We start from the raw sequence: 18,582 nt of genomic DNA on the forward strand, positions 1-18,582 counted from the left end.
GGTTAGACAATGGCATCCCACATTCTCTGAGTCATCCTGTTGCTCTGAAGTCTCGTTGGCAGGGCACTGCAGATCTGGCAAACCACTGCATGGGGATAGTAAGCCCCTTCATTACCAAAAATACACATATACCATGTGCAGCTGTAACCCTTTAATATCCCAGGCATAATGCCAAACGTGGCAGCAACACTTTCATCAACCTTAGCTCGTTATCAGAGACTCCGAAAAACAAAAGCGGAAGTTCTTACCCTTTTATATCCAAATCTTACACTCTTTTTTAGGAAGATCAACGTTTGATTTTTTTTTTCTTTATGTTCGCTTTACATTCGACAGCGTGCAGCAAAAATTTACGTGTTTTAAACGGTTAAAAATAAGGTCTTAGAATATCATTTGTCCTAATACCGCTGGTAGAACAAGCTAAGGACAGAGACATCCCATTGTTCTTGTATCTACAACCTTCCATATCTATCTGAGACATGAACATGACTTCTGTCTAGTGGGGCCTGAAATCAATACACCTCCTCCGCTTTCTTCATAAGGTTCATTGGCCTCAAGTTGAAATCTGTCATATTTGAGGACTCCTTGTTCAAAGACTGCTACTTTGAAGATATTACATCCAGTAACACGTTCTTCAAGAACTGCACTTTCATCTCCACCATGTTCTACAACACAGGTAAGTGATTATGTGTCAGTTCAGTTGTAACCGATTCCCGCTAAGGGTAATTTTTCACATGGGTGGTTTTCCTCTTTGCCAAAAAGAGGAAAATAATAAGAGCGAGTTGTTTAATCATCATTTTTATTTAGACCTTCAGCTCGAAATCTTGATTTAAAAAAACCCATCACATTTATAAAAAGGGAACTCCCATTTTATACAGTATATATTGTATATATAAATATACAGTGCTGTGAAAAAGTATTTGCCCCCTTCCTGTTTTTTTTTCATATTTGTCACACTTAAATGATTCAGATCATCAAACAAATCTTAATATTACACAAAAATAAATACAAAATGCAGTTTTTAACCACTTCAGCCCCGGACCATTTTGCTGACGTACATCGGCGTGCGCCGGTCGGGAACCGGTTAACCACTTAAGGGCCGAGCCTCTTTCTGAGACATGTTGTTTACAAATTAAAAACAGGTTTTTTTTTTTAATTGAAAATTACTTATGTAGCACTAACCCCCGAAGGAGCTGCTGGTTAGATTTGGGCATACCGTTACCTTCTGTTTTCCTTGTTGCACGTCTAGGGGTGTCCTGTGGTAAATGGCCCAGTAACTTGAGAGACCGACAACAGATCCACTTGAATGGATTTTATTTGCAAAGCTTAGACAATGAACAGTCTCTTAAATTGGGATCAGAGGGTTGGAAAGGAAGTTCAGGTACTCTTACTGTCAAAGTCAAAATGTTGAAGAACTTGCTTACTTTGACTGCATCCAGAGAATAGCCATTCGCAACTGGATGATCACTCAAGTTGGACAGTCCTTCTATCACAAGGCCTAGCAGCCAACAAGGAACAAATCTCTGCCACAGACGTTGTTGTAGAACGTACAAGATAATGTCTCTGCCACAGACGTTGTAGAACACCTAGGGAAACTTAAGCTTGAAAACACTCATAGGATACCTGGATCTTTCAGCCAGCTTGGCGATATCCACAAGACCTGACTCTCTCGGGTACCTCAGCCCTTCCAGGCTCTTACTAAGAAACCAACCCGCACATGGTCTTCTTCTGAAGAGTCCTCCCCTGGAAATCTTGAAGTCACTGGGTCTCTCCCAAACCGGAGACGGCACCCAACCACCTCAGAAACCTTCTTTCGTTTCCTTGCCTCGGGCTAGCCAGCCCCGAGACATCAAAATCAGGTGGATCCGCGTCCCAGGCCATAGCCTTCCTGGGGGCTGGTCAGGAGGACCAGGACCATGAAGTCAGCACATCATTCTGGACCAGAACCCCGAACCACGTGATGTCCGCATCTTAAATTCCCTCTCCCAGAAAGCACATGAGAGCGCCACTCCCACTGGGTGGGCTCCGAGAGAGAGTAACTTAAAGTGGAGTTGCCCCCCAAAAAATAAAACTACTTAAAATTCTTAAAAAAAATAAAAAAAAAATAATTGGCAAAAAAAAAAATTTTTACTCACCTCTAAATACCGGTTGCTAGGGGGTCCCTCGTAGTCTGCCTTCTTCATTGCCGGGCTGGTGACATCACTTCCCCTCGCGCCGCACATTCACCTGGGACCTGTCACGTGTCCCAGGTGACTGTACGGCGTATCACGGCGCCCTGCGCCGCTCGCGCATGCGCAGTGGGTGCCCGGCTGTGAAGCCACAGCCGGGTGCCCACAGTATGCATGACGGCGCCGTGAGCGGAGCGGGGAGCGAGGGGGGGGGCTTCGTTCCCCCGCATCGCTGGAACCCGGGACAGGTAAGTGTCCGATTATTAAAAGCCAGCAGCTGCAGTATTTGTAGCTGCTGACTTTTAATTTTTTTTTTTTAGGGGGTACCCCACTTTAAGCACCTAACCAGACCATTGTTCCATGCCTGCCAGAAGAGACAGTGCCCCCTATGGCCAGGCTGAACATCTCACAGTCCAGTCAGACTGATGCTGAAGTCTAAATTTAGACAATTGTACCCAAACCAAACTGCAGTTCAGGCATAACTTTAACTTTGAAAAAACGCATAGCACGTGCTCTTCAGGAGCCGCTGCTACACTTAGAACTCCCAAACATTATACTTTTTTTTTGTCTAACACCCTAGAGAATAAAATGGCAGTCCTTGCAATACTTTCTGTCACACCAATTTATGCAGAAGTCTTACAAGCGCACTTTTTTGGAAAAAATACACTTTTTTTTAGTTATAAAATAAGACAACAGTAAAGTTAGTCCATTTTTTTTATATATCCTAAAGGATCCTGAAAGATAATGTTATGACGAGTATATTGATACCCAACACGTCACGCTTCAAAATTGAGCCCGCTCGTGGAATGGCAACAAACTTTTACCCTTAAAAATCTCCATAGGCGACGTTTAAAAAATTCTACAGATTGCATGTTTTGAGTTACAGAGGGAATCTAGGACTATAATTATTGCTCCCACTCTACCGATCGTGGCAATATCTCTCACATGTGCGGTTTGAACACTGTTTTCATATGTGGGCGCTCACGTATGCGTTCGCTTCTGCACGCGAGCTCAATGGGACGGGGCGCGTTTACAAAAAAAAATTCTTATTTATTTTACCTTTTATTTTTTATTTTTACACTGGTCTTTTAAAAAAAAATTGTGTCACTTTTATAATGACTTGTGCGCAAATATTCTGTGGACTGATGAGACAAAAGTTGAACTTTTTGGAAGGTGTGCGTCCCGTTACATCTGGCATCAATCCAACACAGCATTTCATAAAAAGAAGATCAAACCAACGGTCACACATGGTGGTGGTTGTGTGTCGGTCTGGGGCTGCTTTGCGGCTTTAGGCCCTGGACAACTTACCGTAATTGATGGAACCATGAATTTTGCACTATGCCTGAAAATCCTGAAGGAGAATGTCTGGCCATCAGTTCCTGACCTCAAGATCAAGCGCACTTGGGCAGCAGGACAATGATCTGAAACACACCCATTAAGTCCATCTCTGAATGGCTCAAAAAAAACAAAAAACAGAATGAAGATATAGGAGTGGCCTAGTCAAAGTCCGAACTTAAATCCAATTGAGATGCTGTTGCATGACCTTAAACAGGCCGTTCATCCTGGAAAACCCTCCAATGTGGATGAATTAATACAATTCCACAAAGGACAGTGAGACAATATTCCTCCACAGCAATGTGAAAGACTCATTGCCAGTTATCGCAAACGCTTAATTGCAGTTGTTGCCGCCAAGGGTGACACAACCAGTTATTAGGTTTAGAGGGCAATTACTTTTTTCACATGAAGCCAGGCAGGTTTGGACAGCCTTTTTCCCATAATAAATGAAATCATCATTTAAAAACTGCATTTTGTATTTGCTCAGGTTTTCTTTGTGTAAAATTAAAATTTGTTTGGTGATCTGAATCATTTAAGTGTGACAAATATGCAAAAAAAATTAAAATCAGTAAGGGGGAAAATACTTTTTCACAACACTGAAAAGTTTTCTGGTCAGTCCAGGGACATCATGGGTCATTTTTCTGGCACCAGTGGGCCGTACTGCTGCACTGAACTGCCCTCACACAATGATGTTAAAGCGGAGGTCCGCCCGCCGCTGCAAAAATTAAAGGCCAGCAGCTGCACATACTGCAGCTGCTGACTTTTAATAATCGGACACTTACCTGTCCTGGAGTCCAGCGATGTCGGCACCACAGCTGATGTTTCCATCAGCTGTTTCCATCACTGTTTCCATCAGCTGTTGGGTGTGAATTCCGTCTCTATTGAGAATAAGGGAACCTGGCAGTGTAGCCTTTCGGCTTCACGCCAGGAATCCTACTGCGCATTCAAAAGGCTCCGTTCCTCTCTCCTACTGGCCCGGTGACAGGGGGAGGAGGAGGGAGCCCCAGCTGTAACGCCAATTCTGAGGCTCCCAAAAGTGGGGAAAGCATACTTGTGAAAGACAGGTATGCTGTCCCCCCTTCCCCCGAAAAGGTGCCAAATGTCCACGTGAGCTGGTGCCACTAGAACATATACCAAGGAGCCCTGGAAATGCAAACATACAAAAGAGATCCTTGGCCCACTCAAATATGTGGAGCATATAGCAAAAACTAGTTGTTGGTATATGGTGTAAGTCAGTTAAATTTGCATGGGAAAACTGTTGAGATGGCCCAAGAAGTCCACATATTGAACACAAAGTAGGTGCTAACCCACTATGTCCTTTTTTACTGAGAGACAAGTTTTTATCTTTAAACAAAGTAAAAAGTCCTGCGCAAATGGTGCCACTAAAAAATAAATGTATAAAGAAATATAAATGTATAAAAAAATATAATATATAAAGTCAATAAATCAAGGTGAACACACCGATGTGTGAAAACAGTGAAAAATAGGAGAAAAGGCGGGACCAGCTGTTCAAAAATAGATAAATCCAGGCTCTCAGAACTCTCACCTCAAAGATAGAATAATCAGGCAAAGTAAAATAACCCCAGAAGATTCTCCTTAATATTTCTCTATGTAATAACCAAGGAATAATAGATGAAGCCTGTAGTATATCCTTCTGCCACTAGAGGGCCATTTCCAATACTTGAATACAACACTGCAGCTTGTAATTCCGTGGTATAGAGCTTGAAAAAAACACAGAGGAGAGGGGGAGAGGGAGAAAGAGAGGGGGACTCCAATAGTGTAGTAGTTGAATGAATGGACAAATTTATTAAAGCATAAAAAATGGACTCTCACATAAGCAAAAGAAAAGGTTAACACAGAGCAGATAAAAATGAAGACCTGGCGTTTACAGCCAGTCTTACGCTGTTTCCGGTTGTCCTACAGCCACTCCCTACGCGTTACGTCACGTCATGTGACTTCTTCAATGGCTGTAAACGCCAGGTCTTCATTTTTATCTGCTCTGTGTTAACCTTTTCTTTTGCTTATGTGAGAGTCCATTTTTTATGCTTTAATAAATTTGTCCATTCATTCAACTACTACACTATTGGAGTCCCCCTCTCTTTCTCCCTCTCCCCCCCTCCTCTGTGTTTTTTTCAAGCTCTATACCACGGAATTACAAGCTGCAGTGTTGTATTCAAGTATTGGAAATGGCCCTCTAGTGGCAGAAGGATATACTACAGGCTTCATCTATTATTCCTTGGTTATTACATAGAGAAATATTAAGGAGAATCTTCTGGGGTTATTTTACTTTGCCTGATTATTCCATCTTTGAGGTGAGAGTTCTGAGAGCCGGGATTTATCTATTTTTGAACAGCTGGTCCCGCCTTTTCTCCTATTTTTCACTGTTTTCACACATCGGTGTGTTCACCTTGATTTATTGACTTTATATATTATATTTTTTTATACATTTATATTTCTTTATACATTTATTTTTTAGTGGCACCATTTGCGCAGGACTTTTTACTTTGTTTATTCTTATGTGATAGTTGGTGTTAACTATTTTGTCCCGCTGCATATTTTATCAACACTTGCACTTTTGTATCACTTTCACTGTGGATTTTGTATTGCTATAATTTTTACTTTTCCATTTTTTGACACGTATTTAGTCATTTTTGCACGTTTGAGCACTTAATAGCGCGAGGGTCCATTTTTCACAAGTTTTTATCTTTACTCTCAATAAAAAAGACATAGCGGTTTTGGCACCTGCTTTATGTTCAATATATAGATTCCTTGGGCCCCTCACAACAGTTTTGGGGCCCCACTGATCACATCTCATCTGGGTACCCATGCAGTTTTAATTAACTTGCACTTTATACCCAGAACCACATGGTGTGGCTATATGCTCCACACAGTTGAGTACATTGAGGATCTCTTTTGTGTATTTCCAATTCACAGTTCCACCCAACAGACAGATGTAGAATCAATAAATATTTGAAGTATTCAGCTATGAGAGGTGACCCTTCATTCTTACTGTTATGGTGTGGAGACATATTTCTAGAGTCTCCAAGAGCTAATCTCCTACAGCCTTCTTTAGCGCGTTGAGGATCTCTTTTGTGTATTTCCAATTCCCAGGTCCACCCAACAGACAGATGTAGAACCAACAAATGTTTGAGGTGTTCAGCTATAAGAGGTGATCTCTCATTCTTACTGTTATGGTGTGGAGACATATTTCTAGAGTCTCCAAGAGCTAATCTCCTACAGCCTTCTTCAGACACTTTCTATCTACAGGCGCTCTGTCAATGTCAGCTGCACAACGTTGCTTTCGACCAGTTTCCTAATAGTACAAATTGTGGCCCATGCTTGTACGTGTATATGTACACCGTCCCCTCCCACCTTAAAATCTCCATCATGGGCCCATGCGACAGGCTTACATTGCGGGAGCACATTTGGGAGGCAGTTGTCACCACTAAAGCCCCATACACACTATCAGTTTTTCCTTCAGATTTACCAAAACCATATAATATGAGGTCAAACCTTAGGAGTTTCAATGTGTATGCAAACAGGCAGGCCCTTCTACTACATGGTTTTGGTAAACCTGAAGGAAAAATTCAGGAGAAAAACTGATAGTGTATATGGGGCTTAACGGGAAGTGCCTGAAGAGATGGCCTTCCCCAACATAGACCCCCCCCCCCCCCAGTACATACTGACCCCCCAACACAGACAAGTCCTTCATGGCAAGATCACCAGGGATTATTTTAACGAAAGTCTACTTTCTAAATGACATTAACATGGCAAATCTAATATGAGGTTTTAGTGATTGAGTTTACATTTTCCTTAGGACCTTTTATGATGGTAGATGTCCCCAGCTTTGTTTCCTATTTGCAGACTTGTTTGACTACAAATTCATCAACAGCCGAATAGTTAACAGCACGTTCCTGCACAGCAAAGAAGGCTGCCAGCTGGACTTCAGTGACGATATCAATAACGCCTATATGATCTACTTTGTGAGTTTCCTGGGGACTCTGGCTGTGCTACCGGGAAACATTGTGTCTGCCTTGCTGATGGACAAGATTGGACGTCTCCGTATGCTGGGTAAGAAGAAAAGAGAAGTAAACTAAGTGCTAAGGGGCAAACCAAAAGGCTAGAATGATGGCAGAGCACACCTATTGGACACTGCTAAGAACAAATTCTACACTTGATCTTAAGCAAAAGGCAGAGAAGCTATGTCCGATACCAGAGGCATAACTAGAAACCTCAGGGCCCCGATGCAAGAAATCAGGAAAGGTCCCCCCCCCCCGAAAAGCATGATTTTGATACTATATTTTTTTCCACTGTAGAACAAAGTAAAACATTTCTGTGCAGCCTGTGTCCCGAGTGAAACCTGTGTCACCAGTGCAGTGGTGGTACTGGAGGGGGGTGGCGGTGGTACTGGAGGGGGATGGTGGTCCTGGAGAGGGGTGGTGGTCCTGGAGGTGGTGGCAGTGGTACTGGAGGTGGGTGGCAGTGGTGGTACTGGAGGGGGTGGCGGTGGTACTGGAGGGGGATGGTGGTCCTGGAGAGGGGTGGCAGTGGTACTGGAGGTGGTGGCGGTGGTACTGGAGGTGGGTGGTGGTGGTGGTACTGGAGGGGGGCTGGTGGTGGCACTGGAGGTGGGTGGCGGTGGTGGTACTGGAGGGGGATAGTGGTCCTGGAGACGGGTGGCGGTGGTACTGGAGGGGGATGGTGGTCCTGGAGAGGGGTGGCGGTGGTACTGGAGGTGGGTGGCGGTGGTGGTACTGAAGGGGGGTGGCGGTCCTGGAGAGGGATGGCGGTGGTACCGGAGGTGGGTGGTGGTGGTACTGGAGGGTGGGTGGTGGTACTGGAGGAGGGTGGCGATGGTACTGGAGAGGCATGGTGGTCCTGGAGAGGGGTGGCGGTGGTACTGGAGGTGGGTGGCATGGTGGTGGTACTGGAGAGGGGGTGACGGTGGTACTGGAGGTGGGTGGTGGTGCTACTGGAGGTGGGTGGCGGTGGTGGTACTGAAGGGGGGTGGCGGTCCTGGAGAGGGGTGGCGGTGGTACCGGAGGTGGGTGGCGGTGGTACTGGAGGGTGGGTGGTGGTACTGGAGGAGGGTGGCGATGGTACTGGAGAGGCATGGTGGTCCTGGAGAGGGGTGGCGGTGGTACTGGAGGTGGGTGGCATGGTGGTGGTACTGGAGAGGGGGTGGCGGTGGTACTGGAGGGGGGGTGGCAGTGGTCCTGGAGGTGGCTGGTGGTGGTACTAAAGGTGGGGGGCACGGTGGTGGTACTGGAGAGGGGTGGTGGTGGTCCTGGAGGTGGGTGGTGGTGGTACTGAAGGTGGGTGGCACGGTGGTGGTGGTGGTACTGGACATCAGGGTTCACAGAGGGCCCCCTTGCTTCAGGATCCCCAGATACCCCCCCTTACATCAGGGTCCCCAGAGAGCCCCCCTTACTTTAGGGTCCCTAGACAGTCACCCCCCCTTAAAGAGGTTTCTCTGTACCTTGCTGGACTCCGATGTGCACCTTGGCCCCCAGCAGATTTCTGTAACCCCCCCCCCCCCCCGCACCTGGGGGGAGGCAACGATCAGCAGCTCTATGATGTTGATAGGCGGCGGGATCTTCCTGAGTCTCTGCACACACTGGAGAGGGGTCAGCACGGCTGTGAGTGGAGAGCATGTCTCATGTAACAGCAGCGCAGAGACACCGGGACTGACGTTTAATTTTCCCTCGTTCTCTCTCCCAGGGAACACTGGCACAGCTGATCTGCTCCCCCTTCGGCCCCCCTCCCCTCCTCTCCTGTGTTTTCTGCGGGAAATGTGAGCTTGTTAGCTTCGCACCTGAATGCCCGCGGAGAACACAGGAGAGAGGAGGGGAGGGGGGGCCGAAGGGGGAGCAGATCAGCTGTGTGTTTTGTGTTCCCTGGGAGAGAGAACGAGGGAAAATTAAACATCAGTCCTGGTGTCTCTGCGCTGCTGTTAAATGACAGACACGCTCTCCACTCACAGCCCCGTGGATAGCAACCACGCCGGGCCCCCCCCCACAGTGATGGAATTCCAGGGCCCATTCGCAACTGCGACTGTTACGACCCTGATAATTCCGCCACTGTCCGATACACATATTAAGGTCAACTTAGACATAAGCTAGTTGACCCGCCATGTGTCATGTTGGAGGAAACCAGAGTACCCAGAAAAAAGCACACAGGCACAGCGTGGAACATGCATAGTTTCTTGGTTGGGTTTCAAACCAAGGACCACAGTGTTGCAAGCAGAAGTATTAACCACTAAGCCACTGTGCTTCCCCCCACCCCCCAGAGATTGTAGGTTGGGCCAAGGGACACTACTACTCTTTATGAAGAAGCTAATCAAAGCCTGTGACAATTTGGTAATTTGGGGGTTTTGACTTATTTTAACATTTGACCAACTATTTTACCAATCTGTCTTTCCAGCGGGATCCAGTGTTATGTCGTGTATAAGCTGCTTCTTCCTGTTCTTCGGGAACAGCGAATCCGCCATGATCGCCTTACTCTGCCTGTTTGGTGGAGTCAGTATCGCATCGTGGAATGCTCTGGACGTACTGACCGTGGAGCTCTACCCCTCCGACAAAAGGTATACATCTTTCAGTGAATTAAACCATTTTACAGATGGAGCCACTGTGTCATTTAAAGCTACAAAATACCATCCATGGGATAGGTGAGGGCTATGTGAAATCTGGGGCCCTTATCTGGGATCACGGTTTAGACAGCAATATCTCCCGAAAAACTCCAGCAATGCTGATCTCAATGAAGGATGCAGACATCACATTCACACACACATTTTTGTAGAACCAAACAGATTAATAAACAATCATATTGAATGTTTGTGTACATGGTTAAAGCCCAACTCCATGCTCTCTGTGCCCATCCAAAATCGACCCTCCTGCTCCCTTGTAGCCCCTTACTGGTTTTATTTTATTTGTTTTAATATTTACCTTTCCTGAAGTCTCCAGGCCAGTCACATGACACTGCGGGATCCTCTTCATCTGCTCCCGGCCGAGTGGTTCATATTGACGCCAGTGGCGGCTGATGCTCAAAATCTTTGGGGGGGGGGGGGGGGGGGGCGCAAACAAGCTGAAAAAAAAACATCAATTGCAGCCACTGTGCCATCGAACGCAGCTACTGTGCCCATCAATTGCCGCCACTGTGCCATCAAACGCAGCCACTGTGCCCATCAAGCGCAGCCACTGTGCCCATCAGCCCATCAAGCGCAGCTACTGTGCCCATCAATCGCCACCACTGTGCCATCAAACAAACCCACTGTGCCCATCAAGCACAGCCACTGTGCCCATCAAACGCAACCACTGCGCCCTCAATTGCTGCCAGTGTGCCCATCAAGCGCAGCTACTGTGCCCATCAATCGCCGCCACTGTGCCATCAAACACAGCTACTGTGCCCATCAAGCGCAGCCACTGTGCCCATCAAATGCAGCCACTGTGCCCATCAAACGCAACCACTGTGCCATCAATTGCTGTCAGTGTGCCCATCAATTGCAGCTACTGTGCCCCATCAAATGCTGCCAGTGTGCCCATCAATTGCCGTTACTGTGCCCTATCAAATGCTGCCAGTGTGCCCATCAGTTGCTGCTACTGTGCCCCATCAAGTGCCGCCCGCCACTTACCTGTCTGCAGCGGGTCAGCGGCGATGTCCTGCACACTTCTCAATGTCTTCTTCCGTCCTCTCTATCAGACATCCAATCACAGCGCCTGACGTTTCAGCCAATCAGGTGACGGGTAACAGACCCGAGCACCTGATTGGCTGAGAAGCAGTTCAATGTTATCAAAGCGAAGGAATTCGCTTTGCTATCACACAGCTGAGTGAATAGCGAATGCACAGCACTGCGCTCGCTGTTCACCTTTTTGCGCGCCTATTAGAGCCTACGGCCGTCGGACTTTTGGGGAATAAAAAGTCTGTTGGAACCCACACACGATCGAATTGTCCGACGGATTCCGGTCCGCCGGACCAAGTCTGCCGGGAAAGTCCGACGTGTTACACGGCATAAGAGTCTCCAGCCTTCTGGGTTGATTGGCGGTGGGTGGACATGTGCGATTCGTTTAGTTATGAATTGAAACTCGTCATCATTTTCGGTTTTCGGAGATACAGATGTAACCCGAATTTCCGAATTACAATAGTAACGAATTTTTACAAATCCCAAAAAAATTATAACAAAACAAAATGAAATAATAGATTTTCGGGAAAAAAATTAATTTGAATTAGAAAAATTCAAAAATGAATTCAAATTCGAAAAAAAAAATATGGATTTGAATTTGAAAATGATTTCAAATTCAGAATAAAAGCATATTGCAATACATGCAGTAAGGTATAAAAGTGAAAGAAGATGATGATAAGAATAAAATAGAAAAAAATTAGAATAGATTAGAATAAAATGAATATTGCCATCTTCTGAAATTTGAATCGGTTGCAAAATACCTATTATAATAACTGAATCCAAATATACAAAACAAATATCCCAAAAACGAATCATTATGAATAAGAAAGAAGAAATGAAATGATTAACTTAACAAATGGATCTGAAACGAAAAACAAAATTTTACACTGTGTACGTGTCTAATGGTGGTAGCATTAAAGCATTCAACCTGGAAGACTGAGTACATCTAGTGGAAAAAAAGAGGTACTGAGTGAAAAAACTGAATTGAAGGTTAGTATTGCAGCCTGAACGTCTTTTCTTTTTTACTAAATAGTATAGGAAGATAAACTTAGCCTGCAGCTGGGCCTTAAAGAAGAAGTCTCACTTTTTTTTTTTTGGTGTTTTGGTCCCCATGAAGTACTTTGTTCCATCTTCCTACATGCTGTGGGGGGGGGGGGGGGCTAGCTACGAGGTCAGACAGCTCCGTTAACTGTATTGTAGAATGACCATGGTAAACAGAGGGTTTAGCCATGGGCGTCCGCAGAACTTTGTTCAGGGAGGGGCATCATTTTAGGGTCACCCATGTGCCGCCCCTTTTCGACAATGTCATTATCACATTGTCATGGTCAGAGATTGCAGGTGTAGTCCCTAGGATAAGTAATGGATAATTGCCGACAGGCCCTCTTACCAGACCCAGTGAAACTTCAGAAGTGATCCCTCTGGCTGGATGATCGCTCACTCTGGGTTTCCCCTGGGCGATTCTGGTCAGTAGTGTAGCATGTCTGTACCCTGGCAGTGGCTCTCTCTTGTGGCGCTGGGTAGCATGGCTCTCTCTCTGGCGCTGAGTAGCGTGGCTCTCTCTCTGGCGCTGGGTAGCATGGCTCTCTCTAGTGGCGCTGGGTAGCATGACTCTCTCTGGTGGCGCTGGGTAGCGTGGCTTTTTTCTCTGGTGTCACTGGGTAGCCTGGCTCTTCCTGGTGGCACTGGGTAGTGTGGTGCTCTCTCTGGTGGCGCTGGATAGTGTGGCGCTCCCTCTGGTGACACTGGGCAGCGTGGTGCTCTCTCTGGTGACACTGGGCAGTGTGGTGCCCTCTCTGGTGACACTGTGCAGCATGGTGCTTCCTCTGGTGACACTGGGCAGCGTGGCGTTCTTTGGCAACCACCCAGCACACTCCTTTTTCTTTGTCCTGTAGCACTCACTCCCTCAGATTTGTTCCAGGCTGCAGTCTCTCAATCTCTCTCTTGATTGAGCTGTAACCTCCTTTCTGTGGAAAATGGGGCCACCAATCTTCAGGACTATATTTCCCATGATGCTCTCCTCTCCTAGTCTCCTTTGACTGGCCCTCAGTCATGGCTAATAGGGAAGGAAAGCGGGTAGGAAGCTGGGCGGGGGAACCTGGTGAGAGCCGCCGTCTCTTCTCCCTGACAGGAGAATAGGGGCAAGCGGCGAAAACCTCTGACAACCCGCATCTCGCCTTTCTCCTGACATAGCGCCGCTGAGTTCTCTGCTGGACTGAGCAGGCAAAAGAGCCTGCAGTCACACTACACTTGATGGTGTTACCCCACTGGCTACCCGCACCCCCATAGCAACGTCACTGTGCTGAATGTGCCAATCCGATCCCTGATTCCAGGGGAGGGCACTTGACCCCCCTTGCCCCTACCTGCGGACGCCCATGGGTTTAGCACAAAGGAAGACAGGACAAAGTCATATAAAGTGGGTATAGAAAAAAATCACCCCCTCCCCCTTTAAAATAATCACATTTTGTTGCTTTTCAGCCTAAAATGAAGACAGGCACAGTTTTTGTTTTATCCAGCTGTATTTACTCAAGAAATAAAAAAAAAAAAAACAAATGACTGAGTTGGGATTACAGCCTTTAGTCTGTTGGGATATGATTTTGCACATCTACGCTTTGCAATATTTGCCCATTTGCCAATTGTGTTAAAATTTATTTGCCAAATAATTACATTTTAGTCTCACCTCACCATAACACCTTTTTTCCATGTGGCCTCTTTCACACTGGGGCACTTTTCAGGTGTTTTAGCATACCTCCCAACTTTTTGAGATGGGAATGAGGGACACCTATCAGCAAAAAGTATGCAGGCATAGGACACGCCCCTTGCCACGCCCCCTTAAAGGGGAATTGTACAAAAATCAAGATTGGTTAAACTCACAAGTGCTTTTTTTTTACCACTACTTTTCCTTTATATTGGCTTTTGGAATTTACAAATGCAGCAATTTAGAAATCAGATGAAAGGTTTAGTGCTGGAAAACACTTTTTGATAGATAAAATGTGCATTTTATATACATCTATATAGATCAGACCAAAATGAGGGACAAATGAGGATGAAAGAGGGACAGAGGGACATTGTTCCAAATCAGGGACAGTCCCTTGAGATCTGTAAAGTGCCTGATAAGCGCCTCTCAAGCCACCCCAATGTGAAAGCCCGAGTGCATCTGCCCATTGAAATGAATGGGCGCCTGCAAAGCATTTCGGCAGCCCCGCAAAGCTTGCTTCGGCTGCAAGCAGATGGTAAAAAAGTGCCCCGTTAGCGCCTGTAAAGCACCACTAAAACTTGTGGCGCTTTACTGCTAATGCCCAGTGTGAAAGAGGTCTTCAGGTGGTCAGATGAGACGAAAATTTAATTATTTGACCTCAACACTAAATAATACAGTATGTATGGCGGAAATCCAATACAGCTCACCATCATTTCCGCTCCGGGAAGGTTTTACCCCCTTCCTGACCAGGCCATTTTTTGCAATACAGCGCTGACAAACGTGCGGTCGTGTGATGCTTTACACAAATAAAATCTATGCCCCCCCCCACACACAAATAGAACTTTCTCATAGTGGCATTTGATCACCTCAGCTGGGTTTTTTTTTGCAGTATAAACAAGAAAAAAAGACAATTTTGAAAAAAATTTAAATATATTTTTTTTACTTTCTGCTATAAAACATATCCAAAAAAAATGTAAAAAAATCGAAAATTCTTCATCATTTTAGGCCAATATGTATCCTACTACATATTTAAGCGAATATTGATTGGCTTGCACAAAAGTTATAGCCTCTACAAACTATGGGATAGATTTATGGACTTTTAAAAAAATAGTTTTTACTAGTAATGGCGGGACTGCGACATTGCGGTGGACAAATCTGACACCAGTGACACCAATACAGTGATCAGTGCTAAAATAAAATGCCCGGCACTAATAAATGACATTGGCGAGGAAGTGGTTAACATTGGGGGCAATCAAAGGGTTAACTGTGTTCCCTGGGAGTGTTTTCTTTCTGTTTCGGGAGGGAGTGACTCAAGAAAGAGACACATCTGTGTTCTTGATTAGCAGGAATCACAGATCTCTCTCTCCCTTGCTGGCAAATTGATGGTCTGCCTTGTTTACATAGGTAGGATGTGAGGAGATGATATGCTGTAACCTCTAGCAACTAATCAGTGAGCCGTAATGTGTCCTGTAACCTCTAGCAACCAGTCAATAAGCAGTAATGATAAGCTGTAACCTCTGGCAACCAATCACAATTGCCGCCTGATCTGATACAAAAAACTGATTTTAAGTCTAGCTGCTATTTATTGTATGTCTCAGAGCAGGTGGAGAGTAAAATTGCATGGGGTGGGGCCCAAGCAAATTTTTGCCCAGGGTCCAATCAATAATAAAGACGGCACTGGGCGGCACTGATAGGCACAGATAAGGCGGCACTGATGGGGACAGATAAGGCAGCACTGATGGGCCCTGATGGGTGGCACTTAATTAGTGGCACTGATAGATGTTACTGATAGGTATCACTGATAGATAGCACTGATGGGCACTGATAGGTGACACTGATGGGCAGAACTGTTGATGAGGCACTGATTGTGGGCACTGAAGGGGGGCACTGTGGGCACTAGTGGGTGGCACTGTGGGCACTGGTAGGTGGCGCTGGTGGGCACTGGTAGGCGGCACTGTTGTGTACTGCTAGGTGGCACTTGCATGCGGCACAGGTGGGCACAGATGAGCTGGTGGCAGCTCTCCTTGATCGGGACCGATGTCCCTCGCACAGCTGCCAGTGATCGGATTTTTTTTTCTCCTCACGCTGTCAGCGCAAGGAGAAAAAATAGCTGATTACCAGCTCTGTTTACATCACGTGATCAGCTGTCAGCCAATGATGCGATCGACCCCTTACTCTGATCTGTGATCAGCCGAGTCTCATAGACTCACTGATCACAGAGAGCGCCGCGCGCCCCCCTTGGAGATTTTTAGTTTGTATGGATTTAGAATTAGCAGGAGTTGGTGGGTGAAAATAGCCCCACTTTGAGAAAGAGCCCCAGTTGCAAATGTGTGCCATCTGCTTCCCCCAAAAGAAGCTTATATTTATACTGATAGGGGTGGGATGTGGGTGGATTTCAATTAGAAATCAGGAGATAATAAAGGTTGGCTGGTTAACAGGGCAAAATTCTTACTTCAGAAACAGACTAGCAAGAGGGCACTAAAGTTAAACGGGCCATAATTTTGGGTAAGACAAGGGAGATAATAAAGCATTGTAATATGGACAGGTCTACAGACGATTAAGCAAAAATAACATACCAGCAATTGTTAAAGACACATAAGAAAAGCAGATAGCAGTGTTTCCGTTTTTTGGGTGGAGATGGTTCAGTTATCACATGAGGATGAGAGAAGAGATTTTCACATGAGACATTATTTCAGGTACTTGTATAGCGCCTTCAATTTACGCAGTGCTTTACAAATATATATTACACATTCACATCAGTCCCTATCCTCAAGGAGCTTAAATTCTAAGGTAATATAATCAGAAAATCAGTAAATGATGAGCGCCGAGTCAGAAGTGCTCCCATTTATAGAAATAGCCCCACTTTCAGAAAGAGCCACAGTTGCAAATGTATTATTAATTTGTTCTGTTCCATTTTTTTAAATGTTCCTCATCTAAACTAATGTAACAGAACAAAATAATAATAAATAATAATACTAAAACGTTTTTATTATTATTATTGTTTTTTATTATTATTAATTTGTTAAGTTCCATTGGATTAGCTTCGGCATTCCTTATTTCGGATAATTCATAACTTTGGATAAATTCGTATTCATTACGTTTACTAACAGCCAAATTTGAAAGGAAATTCCAATACCTATAATTTAATAGTTATTATTTCCGATTTTCGAATTTGCGGGTTTTCGGATTTTCGAATTTAAAATTTTGGATTTTTTCAAATTTCCGAATTTACACATTTTTGAATTTACTGATTTACAAATTTTTGAATTTACGAATATTCAGGAAAATTTGTTAAAGGGTTTTTTTCGTTAATTTGGATGTTTCCGAATAAACAAATTAGTCAAAATTAGTTAACATTGCTATTTATTTAAGTTACGTTAATTGTTAAATAAAAGGGCGTAAGGCCATTTTGCTCCAAAACCCTGTCACGTCATTTATCAGGTAATTGGGGAGTTTGGAGGTTATTGTATAACGGGTTGGGAAAAACTGGAGGTATCTGTCCTTCGTGTGTAATGCATTCCCTGTATCGCCCCCTCACTGCCAATTATTCTTACCTCAATCCAGCGATGTGCCCGTCTGTATCGGTTCTCTTCTCTCACAGAATTTGCTGTGGGAGCCATTGTGATTCTAGCAAGAACAAACCAACAATGGAAATAACCATTGTAGAATGGTAACAGGAGGAGGAAGAAAGAGAGGGAAGGGTAAAAAAAAAAGGGGGGGGGTAGAGTGGAAGAGGGTTACAAGACTTCTATTTATTTTTTATTATGCGGATGTAACAGGAGTAGCCGGACCACACAAAGGTAGACAGGAACACCTGAAACTTTCTGATGGACAGGAACAGAGTAGAGAACTATGGCTGGGGGATCTCATCTAACACATATCATGTGCCAAGGGCTGGATTTGGTGTATCTGGATTTTGCAAAAGCATTTGATACAGTTCCCCATAAACAATTTTTTAAGCTAAGAGTTCTGCAGGCATGGACCATAAGGTTTGTTCTTGAGTAGAAAACTGGTTACAGAGGCGTGTCCTAAGGGTAGTGATAAATAATGTGTACTCAGATTGGTCTGGAGTGGTAAGTGGGGTACTCCAAGGTTCTGTCTTGGGACCAGTTCTCTTCAATTCATTCATAAATGATATAGAGGATGGGATAAATAGCTCAATCTCAGTTTTTTTTTTCAGACGACACAAAAATAAGCAGGCCAATAACTTCAAAGCAGGATATAGAAATTTTACAGAAAGACCCAAATAAAATAATTGAGTGGGCAACTACATGGCAAATGGAAGTAATGCACTTGGGGCAAAAAGCATAAATGAAAACTACTCACTAGGGGGAGGACGGCTGGGGGATTCAAGGATGGAGAAAGATCTGGGGGTCCCAGTAGAAGACAGACTGAGCAATAGCATGCAATGTCAAGCTGCAGCTACCAAAGCTGGCAGAATTTTAGTATGCATAAAAAAAGGGATATACTCCAGAGATAGAATGATAATCCTGCCACTTTATAAAACTCTGGTTAGGCCACATCTGGAGTAGTCCGTCCAGTTCTGGTCCCCAGTCCTCAGAAGGGATGTGCTGGAGCTGGAGAGAGTCCAAAGAAGGGCAACAAAATTAATAGGGGGACTGGAGGACCTCAATTACGAAGAACGACTACAAGCACTAAACGTATTCTCACTGGAGAAGCAACGCTTGAGAGGGGGCATGATCACGATT

The 18,582-nt window shown here is 45.0% G+C and overlaps 1 protein-coding gene across 1 annotated transcript in view; it reads left to right on the top strand.

Moving 5' to 3' along the window:
* Positions 1-18,582, top strand: part of SV2A (synaptic vesicle glycoprotein 2A) — a 237,608-nt gene that overhangs the window by 209,599 nt on the left and 9,427 nt on the right. The window contains exons 10-12 of the mRNA XM_077464254.1: positions 540-673; positions 7,365-7,571; positions 9,924-10,083. Coding sequence (XP_077320380.1) covers positions 540-673; positions 7,365-7,571; positions 9,924-10,083 — 501 coding nt within the window. The remainder of the gene's footprint in view (positions 1-539; positions 674-7,364; positions 7,572-9,923; positions 10,084-18,582) is intronic.

The sequence above is a fragment of the Lithobates pipiens genome, unplaced genomic scaffold (genome assembly GCF_037356315.1).
Source record: "Lithobates pipiens isolate NorthernLeopardFrog02 unplaced genomic scaffold, aLitPip1_a1.2 Scaffold_30, whole genome shotgun sequence".
NCBI classification, from domain to species: Eukaryota; Metazoa; Chordata; class Amphibia; order Anura; family Ranidae; genus Lithobates; species Lithobates pipiens.